The sequence below is a fragment of the Lonchura striata genome, chromosome 1A, assembly GCF_050655825.1.
Source record: "Lonchura striata isolate lonStrDom1 chromosome 1A, ASM5065582v1, whole genome shotgun sequence".
Taxonomy (NCBI): Eukaryota; Metazoa; Chordata; class Aves; order Passeriformes; family Estrildidae; genus Lonchura; species Lonchura striata.
The window spans coordinates 23,659,753-23,680,168 of NC_140741.1; the positions used below are offsets into that span (position 1 = coordinate 23,659,753).

Sequence of the window (20,416 nt, forward strand, 5' to 3'; positions counted from 1 at the left end):
GTGCAGAACTGATCTGAACTTAAAAATGACCCAAACTCTTTCCACTGGGCACATTAATCAAAGTGAAGAAAACATTGCTTGATGATGCATTTTTGTTTTATTTCTCTACATAGAGTTTTGATAGCAGGGTTCAGTTTAACTTCTATAACTTAGCTTTCAGAGCCAAGTTCTGTGCCAGAACTACATGGCAACTTTAATTTACATTTCAGAGCCTGTAGGAACTATGAAGAGTGTGTGTGTGTTTCAGTTATTATAAATTGCTTCCTTGTTTTTTTCTTGTTTTTAAAGGCAATGCTATGGGTTATGTACGCATGATAAGATCTGGTGGACTTCACTGCTGCAGTAGTGCCATTAGGTATTTTTACAAATATTTCATTTTTCTCTTAGCTCCTTCTTTTCCTCTTGCTCTCTATTCTTCCTGATATTCCCTGTGCCCTTATCTAGTCCCCATAAATTTGAAAAGCTCTATTTATATGCTCTCATTCAAGTAGAATTATTGAAGACAGTGCTGAGATTCAGCACTGTACATTGATGGACATAAATCACAAAAATTAAAACAATTTATATGGAAAAACATGGCAAAAAAGTTAATGGAATGTACACATTAGTAAGACATTAGTCCATAAGCCAGCAATTCGTGATGTTAAATAATTTCAAGGGTGCATTAAGGAAAAATAATACAAACTTTGAGGAACTGGGAAAACACATTCCTTTCATGCCTTTTTCTGTATAGATTTTGTCTACTTATGAAATATATATTTTGTCTATTTATTGTCTATTTATTCAGCTTATGAAAGGTCATTAAAACATAGTAACTTCTACATAATAAGAAATGGTTTTCTTGCAATAATAGTAAACTTAGAGTTATCAAAAGTATCAAGTGCTAGAGAGAGATGATAGCCCAGTAAAAACAGAAGTGTATGTGTTTAGAAATGAGGTTAATAAAGCCTGGATGAGAATATATGACAGATATGACATAACTTGAACTAAGTAGTTCAAGCCCAGAAGATTAAACTAAGTAAATTATAAATCAGATTAGATACTTCAATGAATACAGAAGTTTAGCATAATCCTAACAAACAGTAAGTTTTCAGGTTTGTTCCTGATCTGGAAGATATTGTTAACTTTGAAGAGCTGGTGAAAGAAGAAGGACTCTCAGAAGAAACACAAAAAGCAGCAAGGTACACTAACATCATGCTTTTGAGGTCTGGGGCAGGGGTAGGATTAGAAAATTTCCATTTTATGTTTATAAATGCAGCCATTAGTTTTTTGTGTGTGTGTGTATTAAAAGTTCTTGTGCCTTTTTGCAAAAATACTTGTTTCAAAGCAAAATAAATAGAAACAGTTATTTTGAAAATGTGAAGCAGCATTGATAGTAACAGACCTAGAACCTGATTTCTTGAAAAAAGTCCTTGTTTAAAAGATAACAAGCTTTCCTCACTGTGTGCCTGAGCTCTACTCTTAAAGTTTTCAGGATCTTGGATAAAAAAGATGGAAGTATTCTATTCATAGGCCTTTTTTTGAGACAATGAAATCAAAAACCACTATTCAAATGGGCTGTAGAGGGCGGGTACTCTCCCAAATCCTGGATTGTGGATGTAGGCAAAGGGCAAAGAAAGGGTTGTCATCCCAAGAGGTGGCTAAGCAAAGGGATTTCCAGCAGAGCCAGGTAACTCATTGCTCATCCCTTGCAGGCAGCTGGACTCTGTGCTCAGTGACCTGACCCGGAACTTTGCAGAGGGAACAGAGTACTTCAAAATGCTGGTGGACGTGTTTGCGCCCGAGTTCCGCAGCCCGAAGAACATGCACCTGCGCAACTTCTACATCATCGTCCCCCCCCTGGTGAGTGTCTGCATCCAGAAAGGTCTGGTCAGGTCAGGGCTGTGTTTAAATGCTTCGTGTTAGACTGTAGTGTGCGTGTATGACAATGCCTTGTGACATTTGTGAGTCTCCTTGTGATTCCAAGACAGCCTTTCATTTTTTCAGACCCTCAATTTTGTGGAGCATTCAATCAGTTGCAAGGAGAAGTTGAATAAGAAGAACAAAAGTGGAGCAGCTTTCACTGATGATGGGTTTGCCATGGGTAAGTTTTGGCACCCTCGCTAGCCTTTGGGTAAGCCAACATAATGGACATTTGCAAGAAAAGTTTTGTTTATACTTCGTCTGCTCCCATAATTAAAAATTCCAGAATTTATTTGGATTTATCCTTGATTCAGCACAATGGATTTGAGAGTTATGGTTGTGTTCAGAATTTCCTAACATACATTGGAGCTTCCAAATTTCTTTCCAAGCTTGTGGTTCTCATCCAGATGAGACGGAATGCAAGTATTTGGAGAAGTGATGTTTAAAAAAATTTGAGATTGTTCTTTATTGTAATTTTTCCTGATAGATTAATTGTAAATTAATTTGCATGGAATTATCCACTTAAGCTCATCCATTAAAGACACTCACAAAATGTTTTGCAAATTGCATGTTGACTTTAGTACATGATTTGTTAATGACTAGGTGTGGCTTACATTCTGAAGCTTTTGGATCAGTACCAGGAGTTTGATTCTCTGCACTGGTTCCAGTCTGTTAGAGAGAAGTATGTGAAGGAAATAAGAGCAGTAGCTAAGCAACAGAATGTGCAATCCACTAATCAAGATGAGAAACTACTACAGACAATGAACCTTACCCACAAGCGACTGGAAGTTTGTTTACAGGTACAGCATGGGCCTGGTTACGTGTTCTGGTAACAATTTCTGTTCTGTATTGGCTTCTGCACTTACTTGTCACAAATCATGTAACTGTTCTGATGGAGCTCATTGAGAGCCAAATCCAGAGTACTGTCTACAGCAACAGTGCAAAAAATGCATAAAGCCTTGGGGTGTATGACCTGAAGGGAACGTATTTGGTTTTTGTGATATTTGAAGACTTGTTTCTTTGGAATTCTTTGTCCCATGGAATTTGAAATCTAATGCAACTAAACCATAAATGCTTGAAAAGGAGAGAATATCTTTTGGTTAAACTTCTTATAACAAAGATTACACATAATGCTTTGAACCCTCAGAGCTTCCCGTGTGTTAATTCTGAGCTGCTAAATTGAATGATGCATTAGCTATCAAACAGAGGAAAGGTGCATTTGAATTTTGGAGCACAGCAGCTCAAGTTTCATCTGTGGTGTGGTGCTTTCTATCTCTTGACTGGAGAAGCCTATGGGACAAATCTGTCAATGGCTATTTTTACAGCCCATGATTACATTCTGTAATGTCTTGTTGGAATAGATAAAGCCCTGTATGCCCTCATGGTTCCCAGAAGTGTGCACTGTTTGGTCCTCTGTTAAAAAAACCACATAATGGAACCTTGTTCAGATACTGCTCAGGCTTGTGGTTTTTCAAACTATTGGCTTGCATGATTTTCCATGGGCATGTTGCTCTAAGTTCTTACTGCAGCTACAAACCTCATTTTCAGCCTCAGAAGATCAGTGTTAGATTTATTGCAGTGATGCTTTAGTTGCTTTAGTTGCCATTTAATGTAATTTGACATTTGCTTTGTAAAATGCATTTGAATAAGGTAGAAGGGAGGAAGATTTTTAAGAGCATTTAAGTGATTTAGATACCGAAATCTAGGAGCCTGAGATGCTCATGAAAAATCCCATTGATATTTGTCTACAAACTTGTGATACACTGGTGCTCCTCTTTATCTTTTCCCTTAGGAATTTGAACTCCTTTATTTCTCACTAAGTAGTGCAAGAATTTTTTTCAGAGCAGATAAAACTGCAGCAGAAGAAAGCCAGGAAAAGAAAGAAAAAGAAGGTGAGTGAATCCTGTATGTAGAACATTTAGGCTACTGAAATTGTATGCCTTAATAGAGGTTTTTTCCCATGGCTGCTTTCTTGCTTATTGAGCCTGATTGAGTATTCCAGAGAGAGGTTTATGTGGTCATGGGTGATTTAGACTCAGCAAGAAGAGATCAAGAAGTCCTTCTTTGGAATAGGTGAATTTCAAGATGGGCATCTCTGAGGTATGGAAAAAAAAGCAACACCACAGAAGACCCAACTGATGAAAAAAGCCTGGGACAGGCAGAATTGCATACTTGCAGTAATATTAAATTCAGTAACTTCAGCATCATACTTACCTCTTCAATTACCAGTATGACAGCCTTAGGTGGTGTAAAATAAAGTGGTTTTCACCTGTTGTACGAGCTGGCTTTCAACTTACATAGCAGATGATGCAGTTACTGTGGATATTCAGATGTTTGATGCTTGGTCTCCCATTGAATTCTATATTCAAAGGGTAAGATTTTAATTTGTGGTGTGGTCTCTTGACTAGGCAACATTAGTGTTTTGCATTTCTATTCCTGGTTTTATATTCTCCCTCATTAATTCTGAAAGATTCTCTTGGAAAATTATTTCCAAAGAAATGAGAATGCTCCTAAGGATCAAGATAAAGAAATGCAGTTTGATCATAAGTTACTTAGGATTTGAGGGGGTTTTGTTTCAAATAGAGTATTAAATATGATCCATGCCTTTTTTTTATCTTTGTAGAAGAATCTGGTAAAGCAAGCAATGGAGATCTTTCCAACTCTACACCTGTGGAGCCTGTTGTGAAATGACATGGCTGGTATGGGTGATGATTACTTACTCAAATATCTCATGTCCTTGTCTTTATCAGTAACAGTGTGTAGGGGCTAAAGCACTAGATATTATTTACTTGCTCTGTTAAATCCAAGAGAAAATGTACAGTAGTATACTAGCATCCACTGAGGCTAGGTCTGTGTTTGTCTATATTTCCTGTAGAAACTCCTATTTTTCAGGAGTTTGCATTATTTACAACACTTTCTTTAGATTGAAAATAATTTAATAAAATGATGACCTTGGAGGTAGTTATTTTAAAGTATAAATGTGCAGATTAAAAAATCCTTATTAATTTCTAGATGCATTCTCGCATCTCTATGATTGCATTTAAAAAAACCCAAACTCATAGGCTGTTGGTCCAAGATTTGAACTGCCATCTCTTCAACCAGAAAAAAAACCTGAATCCAGTTATTGGCTGTATCTGTTACCCAAAAAATAATTGAGACATGTCATTGTGCAGTCCTGTTGCATTTAAGGCAGTGACAGATTACACTGTGGGTTTAACAGTGTATGTTGTGAGTGTATGTTAAATGTATTACACAAAGTGGAAATGCTTATTACTGTTTTATTCTAAATCCCCTTGTTATTACTATAGACAGTATTTGTACTGTGGGAAACTTAGGATCCCATCAAACATTTATTTCCCCCTGTTTTTGTCCCCTTATCAAAGAATGGGAAAACAAGAAAAGCAGAACATAACAAATTACTTCTCATTTCATACTGAAGGTCTGATTTGCATCCACAGAAGTAAGGAAATCCAGAGCCAAGACAGAACCACAATCAGCTCTTCCTTTTATGACCAGACACTGTGATGGGTGTCTGTAACTATTAAGTGATCTTACAGTTCATTAACATGTTGTGCCTAATTGAAAGTTTCAGCCTCAATTCTGTATTTCCTAGCCTTTGTAGGTCTGTTGTACCATGTGTCGTTCATACAGTCTTACATGCCTGATTATTAACAATAATTGCACTGCAGGCTCAGAAACTGCTGAACACTGTGAGAACTCTATTTAACATCTGTCCATGCCTGCAAGTAGAGGTTCTAGATTGTGCAAGAATTACTTGGATTCCTAACTTAAGTAGTTAGACTTAACTTAAAAGAAAATACCACCTTTATTAAAATACACAGGTGTGTTTTAATCTCCCAGAACATTAACACCCTTCTAGTTCTTACCAACCAGAATAAACTACTCCAGTCAGTCCAGCTGAGAGAACTACCCTTGGTGGGGGTTTTTTTGCACTCTTAAACTATTTTTAGACCAAACTTTCTTTAATATTTGTTTTAATGGTTCAAATTGTTCCCCCCACTCTTGGATCATTGGTTCAAACAATTCCTGACATACTTCTGATTTGCCCTTTCCTGCCAGTCACTTCAACATTCAAACAGCAAGGATGAATGTTTTGTTGCAGCTGGAAAGACCAGACTGATTTGAACGTTCCATTTGTTGTTTCTGACAACACAAGCTTCATGGGCTGTTAAAATCAGCTGGGCTCATTCAAGTTTTTATTTTTAGTTCATTATAACTGCCCTAAAGGATGCTGCATTACTTGATTTACATTTTTTTGCTTTTTACTTTGATACAGGGTTTTTTTTTAATTTGCGTACACTATTTTGACCAAACTGTGCCCACACTGAACTCTCAGTAGCATTGCTGAGATCAGCATTCTTGCTGCTGCTTCCCATCCTGCTGCAGTTGCTATGGACAGCCTTCCACATTCCCATCTCTGCTGAAGTCACCTAAGTTCGTGGAGTGGAATGGCCAAGTGCTCCATTTCCTTCTTCCACAGCAATGGCAGAATCACCCATAGATGGTGTTCCTTTCCCCAGGATGGCCTTGCTAGGGAGCTGTGTGCAGTCAAGACACAGCCCACACTCTAGTCTGCACTTGTATTTTCCCTTCTCCATTTTTTTTTTCTTTTGGAAAGACATTATCTTGCTAAGGTAAGACTTTGCAGTTGAACATAAAGTGAACTGAGCACTGCCTTCATGTATGGTGGTTAACAAATTAATATGGTTCTGGTGATGGAAATTCTAGAGGAAAGACATAGCCTATTTTTATAGATGCCTGTTTAATCTGGGAGAACTGAATGTATACTCTATGTGGCAAAAATATATACATACACAAATATGTACAGTGATAATAGAGCTATTCTTGCTAACACAGGACTGTAGTTTGTATTCCCTTCTTTCTCTTTGTCATGTAGCAGCATAGACATGCAGAAATATTTTTCTCATCTGAAATCCAAGGTGGGTCCTGGGTTTGGATATCATGAGTTGCATTAAATCCTTTTTTCTCCCCACAAGGATATGGAAGGGGGGCAAAATTCATGCTGTGGTGCTACTACTCTTTCTGTTGCTTGTGACCTCCTGTTGCAATTACAGGAACTAAATTGACCCTAACTGGTTGTCTGGAGATGAGACAGTGGAGCTAAAACAAAAAATCCCCTAAACTGAATGAAACGTGCTCATTCAGAAATCTCCAGGGGTGATAGAAGTGAGGATGATGAGCTTTCTGCAGGGACATAAAAACACATGTAGGAATTTTTCCTTCAGGACAGGGCTGAAGGCAGGCTCTCACCCCCAGCAGGCAGCTGTCACCACTGCCCTCAGGTGTTCAGCCTTGTGCCAAGGCTGCTGGAGAGCAGCAGCTGCTCTCCAAGGGGTTGTGGACACCCAGCTCCCTGTCAGCCCTGCCATCATGGGTTTGCATGGCCCCAGCAGCACCCAGCTGCTGCAAATTCCTGGTGCTGAAGGGCATATTCTGCAGGTCCTAATGCAGCCTGGAACCAGAAAAAAATTTGAGTTGCATCAGATGTCCATCAACAGCTGTTTTCAGCTTCTCAGGTACAAAGGACCAAATGTAATACTTAATGTTTCCTAACTCATTGTGCAAAAGGGCATTTTGTTACTCCGGTCTCTTTGGTTTGTGAGTAGAGAACATTATGTACATAAAACTGTGTTAATAAATGCAATTTTGAGAACCTCACTCCCAGTGTTTTCAATAACACCAGTTCAGTGGATGTTAATTTTTTTAATAAGACAGCTTCAGCTTTTATTTACGAAGAAGTTTTTCTATCAGTTACTAACAGTTTTCTTCCACAGCACTTTTTTAAACACTCAATAACCAGTTAAATTAAATTTATTCCACATCAAACACTTCCAATCTGGGATCTTTCAGATACTGTTGCACAGATTCTGCATATGGAAAATCTAGTTTCTTGGTCACTAGAAGAGTTAAATTAAGTTTGAGGAATTTCATCTGTTTTTTCTAGGTACCTTATCTTGATTAATAGAACCTATACTACAGATTACAACGCCCCCCCCCCCCCAACAGCTCTTTATTTAGTCTATTTTGCAAAGTAATGTTGCTGATGTTTTCAGGATGGAAAAAATATGTAAACTTGTTATCCAAATCTCTCTAGTGTCTAATCTCAGGAATGTATTATGAGACTTGTCAATACATTGTAGACTTATAATCTAATGTTTTATTGCTCAGTTTCTTAAAACCAAAGGTTGCTGGTAGACTCAGCTGTTGCATGTCACCACAATGTTAAAAATACAAAGAATTCTTACTATAAAAGTACTTATTTGTCCTACTATCATCATCTCTGGCAAGAAACCTAACCATAGAAAAACTGCACACAGCTAACATGCCACATTCATTGCCTACTTTTCAGGTTTGCATGTCAGTGGTGTTTAGAATAATAAATCAAGGAGGTACAATTTGTCCATTATTTAATTACAGAATGTGAGAGTGTGGCCCCCTGGAAGGTAAGAGTAGGCACTTAGATTTGTTTTGTAAGCTTTGTCTAGATGCAATATAAAAATAGATTATATTAATAGGAAAAATTTAGTGTTTAACAAATTGTTTTGTAAATAGGCTAACACAAAAAGTAAATCTTGTTACACATAAACTAGACTAAAAATAACTTCATCTGAAATAAAGTAGATAGTGCATTTTTAACCTTCATTCAGATGCACATAATCATGCAAACTATAAAAATTGACTATGGTAGGAAATTTGAGGCCTGATATTTGTCAGAGGAGCTGGCAGCTCACACGTATTTCAGTGGAATGAGAGGCTGCTGGCCCTGTAAATGTAAGAAATGCCATTAACCCTCGGTGGCTGACAGCTGTGCTCTCCTGCCCACCAGCAGCACTGGCCTCCAGCTCAGGACTGTCAGCTCCCCAGCCACAGCTCCACCCTACACACTGACAAATGCTGAATGCCTGAGTCCTGCTGTGCTTCCACTGTAAATCCAGAGGGGCTCTACTGCAGAGACACCACTGCTCTCCAGCAGGAAAGGGCAGCTGGCCTCAGGTGTGTGCAGGTGACTGAAAACCAGAGATTCTTGCAAAAAGACTCCCTGCTTTTCTACTCCCACACAGGCTGCAGGAAGTGACAGGAGCTGCTTATGCTTCTGATTCCTCCCCTCCTTCATGCATGGTTCCATCCTCTTCTGACACATCATTCAGAAGCATGAACTTCCCATCACTTGTTAATGGCACAGACTTCATTAGCTGAGCTAATGCTTCTGGATCCTGAAGAAAAAGAAGAGAGGTCAGCAAGCTGCAGCAGCCTTTGAGGAACATATGTTTCCAAATGCTTCTTGCTCAGCTTTGGCACCTTTGGTTTTTTTTAAACAAGGTTTAGAATAAAGATTTGAAACATAAATAATACCTTTCTGGGTATGTAAAGACAACCCTTGAGTATTTAAGAAGAAAGAAAAGTAATTATTTTTGAGTCTTTATTTTGTTGTGCTTTAGTTATTGAAAAGAAAGGAGAAAAGTAACTGTCTCAAGAATTTATTATACACATGCTTAGTAGTTGTGACTAAAAGCTCACTGCACAGCTGGTTCTGAAACCTTAGCAGCAAAAATATACAGCAAATAATAATGTCACATCTATATAGATAAAATATATCTACAAAGGACAGGGTAACTCTGCCATTTCTTTTAAGTGGAAAAACACTGATTTTCATCCCTAGGTGGGGAAAGAACGAACATTTCTAGAAGTGAAACAGCAGCGTGTGTGATTTACACATCATCCCAAAGAGTTGGTTTGGTTTTTTCAAAACTTTGCTCACAGCTTTCTCTCTGACATGAACATTTAGATTTGTGTAATTTTGAATTTGAGTTGAGGTGGCACATTTTTTCTCAAATCACATTACTATGAAATTAAACAGTTTATTTTTGCTGTGTTAAATAATGTCTGCAAAACTTTGTAGTTAGGAGGAGTAGCAGGTGGTTTTGGTTTTTTTTTTTAATGCAAATCAGAGGTACCTGGACAGTGCAGCCAAAAAGCAGACCATGATGTATCATACAGATGTAGAAAATGAAACAAACTTACCTTCTGTGCCGCAATAATTTCTTTTCCCAAGCTAATGGCATAGCAAATCTAGAAAAAAGAAATACATGTAAAGTTTCATTCAGTTCTGTTTTTTTTTTTTTCTTGCTTATGAGTAAACCACATGACTGTCAGTGCAGAGTTAGACTTAAAACCAGGCCTAAAAGCAGAGGTGGAATACCAATCTGCTGTGCTAACTACTGATAAAGAAAACTATCTCAGGTTCAACTTCAAAGCTCACAGGGGCTGGTAAATCTTTGTACTCATCTTGGTCAGTTTTAGTCACCAGACTTTATTTCCACACTTGGGGCAGTGTGTGTAAATGTTTGTAGGGACAAAAGTTCTCCATCCCACTCCTTATTTCTGTTACAGCAGGCAGCAAACAGCCAGGGGTGTTGGCACATGTCCTCCTTGTCTGTGAAAGCTTCACAGCTGTACATGTCTCAACATAACTGACATTCCTTTTGTTAGTGCTGCTGCTGGACAGCACTTTCCCCATCTCTCTTAATGCTGGGATTAACAATCCCATCCTTTCCTCCTTACATATGCTGCTGCATTATCTGTTAATGTGGTCCCTTTTAGACATAAGCCAGTAAAGGCTTGCATGTTAACATGGGTTTTCTTGGCCAGAAATTGAGCTGCTGTTGCTTTTATAGCACTGTTTCCCAGATGTGTAAGCCAAGAAGCCCCAGACCTGTTTTCTAAACAAAGAATTTTATTAAATGTTACACAAACCTTTTCCCCTTCTGTGTTGCTCTCAAAAACATATGCACTCATGGATTCTTCTCCCAGAGGTTCACTAAGGTGGACCACAAAACCAATCAGCCTCCTGTTCTCCTGATGGGCAGCGAACTGTGTCACAGTGGCGAGTTCAAACTGGAAAATTAAAATAAATAATTTGTTTTAGCCAGCTCAAGTTAGCAGGTTAGCTCAGGTTGTTGGGACTAAGTAGTCACTGGTGTGATAGAAAAAGTTACTTACACTTGCTCGTGTAACTTGGGTTTGAGGATCTATTAACCTGCAATTACATGTTGGGGAAAAAAAAAGAAAATTATTTTAGAGTGATTCCTGGTAATTTCAAGGGCCTTTATAATAGAAAGGCAGTAATTCCAGCAGTTTTACAGATGAGGAAATCTATGCACAGAATCAAGTGCTTTAGCTGTGATTGGCACGGTTCAAATCTAGGCCTTGACTCTCAGCTGCCTGACAGGTACAGGTCAGAGCACCTTTCTGAGTCACTTGGAGAGGATCCTGAATGCCTGGACTAACACAAAATGCAGAGGGACATAAACACACCACAGCTAAAGGGAATGTCTGACATCAGCATTTTCTAGTGGCACTACTGTCAAAGGACACTGTTAGGAAAGAGAATTTTCCAATCCATTGTTTTGCATCATTTTTTATATCTTTGCAGGGTCTTATACCCCCACTACATGCCTTAGATAGGGCATTCTTACTACTTGGTCTGGAGGATCATTTCTAGGTACCAGAGAATAAAAAATGGAGACATTTCTTTCAAGAGTTTTCAAGAGACTCTTGGTATCTTGCTTCCTCAAAGGTTGTGTGCCTTAGGAAAACAAATCCAACAATACATAATAAATCACAAATTGTATGAAGAGAAGATAATATTGACAAGTTAAGGCTTTTACAGAACCTCAGGTTCCTGCTGGTGACCATGAGGTGGGATTCAGTCATGCGGAAGATGTTGTGAATGGCCCGAGCAGCCAGCACTTGTCTCATGGCTTCATAAATCACCTCACACGTCTCATCCGACTGAACTGCCATGGACCCCAAAAAGCGAACCACGAACATCTGCTGCAGCAGGGAGTCTGCAAGAGAAAAACCATCACTTCCTTCACTGTGCTACTTCAACTTTCCAGTAGCTCAAAGTATCAATGGAATTATTTTATTCACTTTGGAAATTGAAGAGTAAGCCTGTGATTGGTGACTGTCATGAGTGGTGGCTTTCTGCCATGAGTCACGCAGTGCCCTGACCCAGTTTCAAACCGTGAACAGGCAGCAGTGTGGAGGTGGGGAAGGAAGTTACTGTAGTTGCCTGGAAGCTTTAAAAGTATGACTGGTCCTTTATGCTTCATTTGATTAGCTAGTAAAATTCTCTGGCCTATTTTGCTATTGGGTGCACATAAACTGTGATGAATTTAGGACTGTGCACAAGCCTTGGCTTCCATTAAGCCTGTACATTCTTCCCTTTCTTCTGTGTCCTTCTGACCTTCCATACATCTGGGCCCAGTGAGATTTTCACCAAATCCTTCCTTGCTCCTTGACTGTCGCTAGAAGATTTAATGACAACTAAGCAGCCATTATGTAGCAAAGCCATTGATCAGGCTCCATTTATGGCCAGTTATGAGCAAGGGAAAGCAGGGCAAATGTTCAGAGCAGGAGGTACTGCTTTGGTTCTGAGAGCAGTTTTCTGACAGGGCTGTGGGTTCCAGGCACAGGGGAAGAGAAGAGCCAGGGCTAAGCTCTGCATGTGCTAGTACAGGAAGGTCACTTTACTATGGATTTGTTACTTTGCTCCATCGTGTCAGGTGCTTTCCTTAAGGGACACAGGGTAGCTAAAATCATGACTGATTTTATCTGGATGAAAGAAGCACTGACCTTCCTCCTCATCTTTACTGCTGTCTTCAGATTCCCCAAATGGGTTTGCACGCCTGTGAAATAAGAATTAAAACTTGAATTACAGACTCTGGTCATCACCACTAACAGATGCTGCAATACTTCACCTTGCCTGAAATCACACTGTTACAGTGATGGATCACTGTCTCTGGCCATACCTGCCACCTCTGTTCTGGTCCAGAAATTCCATGGCGGGCAGTACGATATCAAATTGAATTGGTGTTCCAGGAGCAATGAGTTGTGTGGAGTCTTGAATGCCAGCTGATCCACTGGGAATTATTTTGTCATTTTCCATATTCTTTACAGTCTGTCTGAAGTGCAAATGTAAAAAAATTATGTTTCTATCCATCAGCAACAGCCTACCTTTGCTCTGGAAAGGAGACAAGATTATCCAAAAATCCAAAGCAGGATTGAACCACTGTACAGACAGATAAGGTATTTTCCTACTTACCTGTTACTGAGAACTCAAATAAAATATATTTTTTAACCTAGTATTATTTAGGACAAAAGTCAACATTGGTATATTAAATCTGAATGCAGATAACTCAGCCTGGGCTGACTTTAAGCAATAAAGTGGCTATTTGTCTCCCTGCCCCATCCATATTCAGAGCTGCATTATCAGCAGAGACCTGGACTTGTATCTACACTTCTCAGTGACAACCCCAACATCTTAAGACCCCTGAGCCCCAGGCTCAATACAACTGCTCCCTGCAGTTGTATTGAGCAACACAGTCCCTGCTCCATGTAAGAAAGAACATTACCTGGGGTGCTGAACTTCGTGTTTTTTTCCCAAGCTGGTAATGGGAGTCACTGCTTGCAGGGCTGTCTGATTTAATTTGATTGCAGCTGCCTATGAAAACAAGACAGAATAGCTCTTTTAGACATGTAGTTTACCTTAGCATGTTGAAGAATAATGGGACAGCAAGTTGAAAAAATGGACTGAAAGATGGAAACAAGCTCCCACCTCTGGATTGTCAGTGAGATAGATCTGTCTGGAGATGTTGTTGATGGCACATATCCACTAGAAGGGAAAAATGAAACTGAGGTCTTCAAGTTTACTTGTATGCAAGAATAGTAACTTAAAAGAAAATATTTTTACCTCCTCGTATTCTTTCTTGCTTTCTGCTTGAAGGGTTATACCCCTAAAATATAAACACAGCATGTAAGTGCTAACAGTGGACACCAGGACTGCTAGACTGCAGTGCTTATAGTAATACCACCATGCTTTACATCCATTAACTACCACAGGAACAAGAATCATGAATAAGCTGCAGCTAAAAGACACCACATGTGCCATTCAGGCACTTGTGGGGGAGTATTGGAAGGAATATGCTTTCAATTTGGAAACACCCTTCTGGAAACCCAGAAAAGCTTACTACTACAGCAAGCAAGTTTTACAGGAAAGAGCATCTGAAGGGGTAGGTGTGACTGGCTGTCCTCAAACAAAACCTGTCTCATACGCTTTGCCTGTAGGAGTAGTGATCTGAAAGCAGTATCTTCTGTCTTCACAGTCCACAGCCATAACAGAGCAGTTATCCAGGTCCTGAATCAATCCTCCAGCTACTGCTCCCCTTGGCTGACACATCAAGTTGCCACCTTGAGTGAAGAAATAGAGTCTTTCCCAAGTTGTAGTCACCAGACCTGTTTTACTGATGAGAAGATGCAGTGGGTCATTACTGCTTAGAAGCAACAGGTATGAAACTGCAAACATGTCCTGGTGCTAATCAGAACTTTATGTTCACTCTGGCATTTTTCTTAATGACGGGTGTCTGTTAAGAAGAAAAAGGAGCACCTGTTCCTAGCCGAAACGAATCCTTAATGAAAGCTGATAAATTAAATTAATTCCAAACATCCAAATTAAAAATCATATATTCTAGCTAAGGAATAAAAGAGTATTGACATGAAATCCTATGAGTGGTTTCAGCAAAAAGAATAATAATATAAATATGCATCTACTGCAGTCGTATCTCGGAGTCCATCTCTTTCTTAGCTACAGAATCCTATTATAGTGTAATCCAGCTTTTGGAATACCAAGAGAAATTACTAGATGTACACTCACAAAGAAAAAAATTACTGGATCAACAAAATAATAAACTGATATTTAATCAATCACATAAATAGGGTTATTATATGCCACCAATATACCTAACTTCTGTGGAAGTTTATGGAAAATGTGTAAAATCTGCAGAGGTAATTCTACATATGATACAAATTCAAAGTTGCAAACTTGCATTGTCCATAAAGCTTTTATTTATGTAAAAGAGGTTATTAATAAAAACATGTATTAACTACAAAATATAGCTGCTTTTGTAAACACTATGTCTTTTTTAAGATCTGGGAACAATCTGAACCCAGTCTCATCAGCTTCTAATTTTTAGCCACTTGAATGCAGGAAATTTTTCCTGTAGGTACATTCAATCAAGAAGTAAAATTCTGTTTTCAGAAAAATAGTCTCAAATGCCTCTAATTTGGTTAAAGTTTCAAAAACACATTTCCAAAGATGACAGAGGTACTCAGAGGATGAAAAGTAGAGCTACCAATCCTAGGACCCTCAAACATTAATACCTGAGGAGTCCTTATGACTCTCCCCCCAAAAATGTAGCCACTAAACAAACCAGCAGATAACAATCTTCTTACTTTCTAAGATTAAGGTAGCCAGCCTTCTGGATGAGATTTCTATTGATGGTAGGTGAAGTTACATCAGAATCTGGGGTGTAAACAGATTCATTAACTGCAATTAAGTCCTGCTGGGATATTCTCATTTTTTCAGCCTCGGCATCCAGCTCTCCCTGTATGCTGAAAAAAAAAAAAAAAAACAACACAAAAAGAAACCCAAAGCCATCATTAACCATTTATACCAGGACACAGGTAACATCTGTAAGCCAAAATGAACAAAAATACCATCTTAGATTACCTTGGAGGGTAGTTCAAAGATGAAATTAGTTTTTCAAATAGTCTTTATAGGAAATACTCTTTTGTGATACTGAAATGAGCACATGAGAAATGTTGGAACATGTTGAGAAAGTAGAGTTAAATTTATTTTTTGAGAGACAGCTTCTAAAAGTAATGCTTCTATGAATCTACACTGCTGAACACATACAGACATTACCCTAGTATAATGGCATAGTTCAAAGCAGGCTGTACTACAGGATCTCTTGGCTTTCTTAGAACTTTGTCTAATGCCTCCAAGGCTGTAACACACAGGAATTCCTGCCTTGACACCACCTATTAACTGGTCATGGATTTTCATTAGTTCAGAACAATACAGCAGCAAAACCTGTATCTCAAATCTCACTTTAGTTTTAATTTTTTGTTTATAATACTGTGTTCTGCTTTGGTGTGATGCAGAAAATATCAGATCTGAATTAAATTAGGCCATATTTTGCAAGCCAATGCCTTTCTAATCCATCATGAATGTCAAAATAAGAATTATTTAAATTCAATTTTTAAACTCAGTGGAACTATGCTGTCAGTTTTCATCTCAGAGTTATTTCAATCAATCTTTTGATCTGTCATTTTTTGTTGCACCACAAAATGCTTTTGACAAAACCTCCCTGGCACATTCTTGGTTTCTGAGGCGTATTCCTCTTCCTAAGATGTGCTTCTTCCATCTCCGAGGTAGGAAGAAAAGTGCTGACAATTCTTATATAGTTATATACATTTGTGGCAATTAGGCCAAGTGGTCACTGAGAATGTGTTAGTATTACTATAGATATCTCCTGTGTTTTTACAACATTAGCAATAGTCACTGTATAAATGAAAATGCTTTTAAATACCACTGAAATTCTGTAGCTGCACAATAGGTCACATCAGCTTGTTGTTCCAAAAAAAACAAGTATGACAAGTAAAAAGCTTTTAGCTTGACTAGCAAGGAGATCTGACTCACTGAGGCCTTGTGATCCCCAGCAGTAAGGAAGGAGTGGAGTGGGCAGCAGAGTTTTCAGTGGCTGTGCAAACTGAAGTCACGAACCCCTGTCCTGTGTCAGTAATTCTGTGCAGCACAGAACCATTCCGAATTCTACACGCTTCTCTTTTGATTTTTCCACAGACATCACACTCTTTTACTAGTTACATTTGTGTTGGACTTCCAAGCTTTACTGTGTGACAGACTTTAAATGCAAAAACCAGACTCATCAAAATAACTGAGCAGCCTATTTTTGTTTCCATTTACTACTGTACACTGTCCAGAACTCAAATTCATCTGACTGTGGAAAACAAGGGCTTATTCTATGGTGAGGATCCAATGGCAGGATCCTCCCTGTGCCTGCAAGACACAAGTAAGATGCCCTATACTTTGTAAATAAGACACTATTTCAATGGCATTTAAAATCTGTACAGTCCTCCAGTCTGCACAAATGCTGTGTAGACTGTGTAGAGGGATTAATTTCCCAAGTGAGCAAAGATATAGAAGTATAGAAGTACAAAAAGTAAAAAATCATTTAGTGAAATAATCTACTGTACAGAGCAGTTGTTTGTAACATGGTTCTCAAATTAACAAGTATTAATTATTTAAAGTGCCACTAGAGTTAGAGTAAATAATGACTTGGCTACAGCTTGATACAAAAAGAATGAAGGATTAAAGTCAAGGACTCAGCTGGGCTTATATTATCTTTATGGTCCATTCCAATCCCTTAGCATTTTATCATTCTATGAATAATATTCTCTCTATTAAGATTACATTTCAAGTGTAAAGTTTACATTTACAGGGACTTAATTATAAAGAAAATCTTCACTACAAGTAGAGGATGTAGAGGGGAGGTGAGGAGCATGTAGAGGAGAAAAATGATCACAAAATTAGGAGTACAAAAGCAGCTTACTGAAATTTAAAACTTAGTCAAAGTAGGTTGAACTCTGGACTAATACAACCTACATTGGATGCAATGTATATATTCCCTTGTTTGCCTTGTGTAGCTACACCATCAAACACTTTAGGCCCTAAATCCTTATTTGAGAGGTTAATGGGTTATTGTTGCTGTATTATTACAGAAGACCCAGTAAATATAAATACCTATAATTCACAAAGCACCTTAATTCTGTTATATTAATACTGTTACTGTTAACCAGTTTCTAGCCCAAATGCCATGCTTTTCTGTTCATGAAGAGACACGGGTGTAAGAAACCATGTGAACACTTTACAGTATATGGTTTCTGACTATACTGTAAAAATACTCTCTTCAGTGTACAGACAGCATTTTCTTTTCCATGTTTCCTTTCTATCTGTTGCTTCAACAAAATATGTCCAACACTGCAATGTAAGCATGGAAGGAATCTCATTAGAAGGAGAAAGAGGCACTCTCTGGTATGTGCTGAAGGTTAGAGCAGTACTGCTCGGACTGCAATGGAATGATAAAAGCAAACAAAAGCACTGGGTTACCTCTGAACCATGTCTGAAACAGATGACAAAAAGCTGTCCATCCTTTTGGAAAACATCTCTGCTCCTTTCTTAAAGAAGTTGATCTGAAAAATACCAAGAAAAAGGGCACTGTAGGTTCTCTTGGCTTTGGCAGACAAGTAGCAGATTGTGGGAGTGTTAACAGTGCTCCCATTATGACTGCAACTTTTGGCGGGCGATCAAACACATGGGCGAAACAGCTGCGTTGCCTTTCTTGCTACTTCCCACTTTTGCAACTCTCCACCCTTTCACACACAGATAAGCTGCTGGCTGCTGACAGGTATGTTTCCAAAGAACTTGCCAAATTACTCAAATAAGAGAACAGGTAGCTTCTCCCACACCAGCACTGGGCAGGGCTGGGGCTCGTGGTGTTAGGAACTGCTGTGTGCAATGCCATCCTATCAAAGGGAATGGGACACAAATCATCCATCAGATTTAGCAGTCCAACCTGAACTACCAACTGCACAAGGGAAGTTTTCAAAGTGCTGTAGCAAAGTCAGTTAGGAAAGTATAGCTGCGCTTGCAGAACTCTCCAGGGCAATTGGTTGTATCAACTAGTTTTATCATGGGTTTTGTTCTACTGAAGGAGCTAAAAAAAAAGCTACTAGGGCCAAAGTGCACATTATGTAATAAAAGATTAATTCTCTTAGCTGGTATGTCTCAGAAGGCATACAATAAAGTAAAGCACTTGGTGTAGACTTGACCTTGTATTATCTGCTGCAGGGCATAGTCATCATTAGAGCCTACTGGCAACTGCATGAAACATGCATATAGACAGGATGTGTGTGCAATTAATTAGGGAAAACACAAAAAATCAGTGATCAACTCTGGGAAGAGATTTATAAGAACTTCTTGGATGTTAAGCTATTTATTAGCTATTTCAACCACTTTTACTTGTGATTTCACTCCCTTTCCCTAACCTTGGGACCTCGGATTCCCAAGATTCAGATTTCTGCAGCCATGTTATAGACCACAGCCTCCCTTTATAAAGGAGAGAAAGAATGCCCTCCTAAATAATGATTCACCTATTCTATTTCTGAAGCCTGCTTCAGGAGGAAAGAGCTGTAAATTCCACTGATGATAAATGCTGATGCCAGTTTTCAGCTCAGGTGAACCCTCTATTAGCCACTGCTTCTTCCAACATTTCCTTTTGACCTACTAATTTGTTGGAAATGTGAAACTGAATACACATGTTTGAGTAATTAATTAAGAAGATACATATTTGTGCTGAAAAGCAGTTCACAATATTTAAGCATCAACTGGATTCTGGTTATTCAGTCATTCCATGACAACCTGACACTTCCCTGTATAAAGCACTGAGATAAGGCAGTTTTGCCAGATGAAGTACAGGGAAAGAAAGTTCTGTTTGGCTTCCAGTAAAGGAAATCAGTGCAGTTATTTTACTTAGGATAATTGCATCAGAGAAGCAGTGTGAACTCCCATGGTGGAGAAAGTGACTGAATCCTCATTTACTACCTATTTTAAATGAGGCACATGGGCTGCAAAAGACAGAAGGATGCAGATGATGATGAGCCACACTACAATCTCAAACAGAACACCACATCCGCTTTTCCTCTTTTCATAGCCCAATTCTTATTTTCCAAACACTTTCTTTCATCAAAATCGAAGACCCTTAAAATGGGTGATAGTGAGAATCAAGTGCTGTGATAATACTGGTTTGTTGATCCTCCTGATATCCTGGAGGGTCAGACTATCAGACTTGAGAAAAGTTCTATCAAACTGCTGTTAGAACAAAAATTAGAAAATGGATTTTCCAGCCTTGTGCTCAATCTTCTCTACTGTTCTGTCCTTCCAGCTCTCCAGAGCATGCTCTGCTCCTCATCGTGCACACTCCTCATCAGTATGCTGAACATTATGTGCCAGGAAGGGAACTGCTACATAGGAGAGTTTGTGCAGACTGAGTAAACAGTGGAAGTAAATGCTACTACATTTAGCTCAGCTGTGAAAAACCCCTAGGCTGATTTTGCATAGAAGTGTATTGGATTTTCTTTTCATTTTTTTCTTTCCTGAATATCTAAACATTCAACTATCTGCCACAAACAAAATCTATTGTTATAATCTAGGCAAGCTGAATGCAAATTGTTTCTCCCCCACCCTCATTGTAATTTGTCAAGTCTCAAAATAAATCCAGAACCACAACATTTTACCTTTCCCAGGAACACATCTAAGTGATACAGACACTTCACTGTCAATACCTGTCCTCGTGTATATCCTAGCATAGGTTCCATCATAGCCACTCTCTTCCTGTACTGCAGAGCATTCAGGGCACAGTAATATTGCAAGGATGAAAGGTGCTGCTTTCTTCTTGCATTTGCCACTTCTTTTGCAACTTCTGCCTTAAGCTGAACAAAAAATAATAGAGAGGTTGATAGAGTGTTACTGAGTATATGGATATATTTACTG

The 20,416-nt window shown here is 38.7% G+C and overlaps 2 protein-coding genes across 7 annotated transcripts in view; one reads left to right on the forward strand and one right to left on the reverse strand.

The window, feature by feature from the left end:
* Window positions 1–20,416, forward strand: part of WASHC4 (WASH complex subunit 4) — a 69,022-nt gene that overhangs the window by 30,559 nt on the left and 18,047 nt on the right. The window contains exons 27-34 of one of the 6 annotated variants that reach the window (XM_021536111.4): window positions 289–355; window positions 1,095–1,181; window positions 1,695–1,842; window positions 1,987–2,083; window positions 2,506–2,702; window positions 3,695–3,794; window positions 4,526–4,601; window positions 5,286–7,597. In XM_021536111.4, the coding sequence (XP_021391786.2) occupies window positions 289–355; window positions 1,095–1,181; window positions 1,695–1,842; window positions 1,987–2,083; window positions 2,506–2,702; window positions 3,695–3,794; window positions 4,526–4,593 (764 nt within the window). In that variant the 3' untranslated portion in view covers window positions 4,594–4,601; window positions 5,286–7,597. Of the gene's footprint in view, window positions 1–288; window positions 356–1,083; window positions 1,182–1,694; window positions 1,843–1,986; window positions 2,084–2,505; window positions 2,703–3,694; window positions 3,795–4,525; window positions 7,598–20,416 lie in introns of those variants that run through there. The other 5 variants (XM_077783371.2, XM_021536119.4, XM_085569605.1 and 2 more) reach the window with 5 other exon arrangements.
* The window catches only part of APPL2 (adaptor protein, phosphotyrosine interacting with PH domain and leucine zipper 2), a 35,348-nt gene continuing 21,121 nt past the window's right edge, over window positions 6,190–20,416 (reverse strand). Inside the window, exons 8-21 of the mRNA XM_085569607.1 lie at window positions 20,209–20,355; window positions 17,975–18,057; window positions 15,238–15,396; window positions 14,061–14,249; window positions 13,700–13,742; window positions 13,565–13,621; window positions 13,362–13,450; window positions 12,759–12,911; window positions 12,583–12,635; window positions 11,618–11,792; window positions 10,945–10,981; window positions 10,699–10,839; window positions 9,967–10,014; window positions 6,190–9,158 (exon numbers count right to left, since the gene is read on the reverse strand). Coding sequence (XP_085425733.1) covers window positions 9,030–9,158; window positions 9,967–10,014; window positions 10,699–10,839; window positions 10,945–10,981; window positions 11,618–11,792; window positions 12,583–12,635; window positions 12,759–12,911; window positions 13,362–13,450; window positions 13,565–13,621; window positions 13,700–13,742; window positions 14,061–14,249; window positions 15,238–15,396; window positions 17,975–18,057; window positions 20,209–20,355 — 1,503 coding nt within the window. The 3' untranslated portion in view covers window positions 6,190–9,029. The remainder of the gene's footprint in view (window positions 9,159–9,966; window positions 10,015–10,698; window positions 10,840–10,944; window positions 10,982–11,617; window positions 11,793–12,582; window positions 12,636–12,758; window positions 12,912–13,361; window positions 13,451–13,564; window positions 13,622–13,699; window positions 13,743–14,060; window positions 14,250–15,237; window positions 15,397–17,974; window positions 18,058–20,208; window positions 20,356–20,416) is intronic.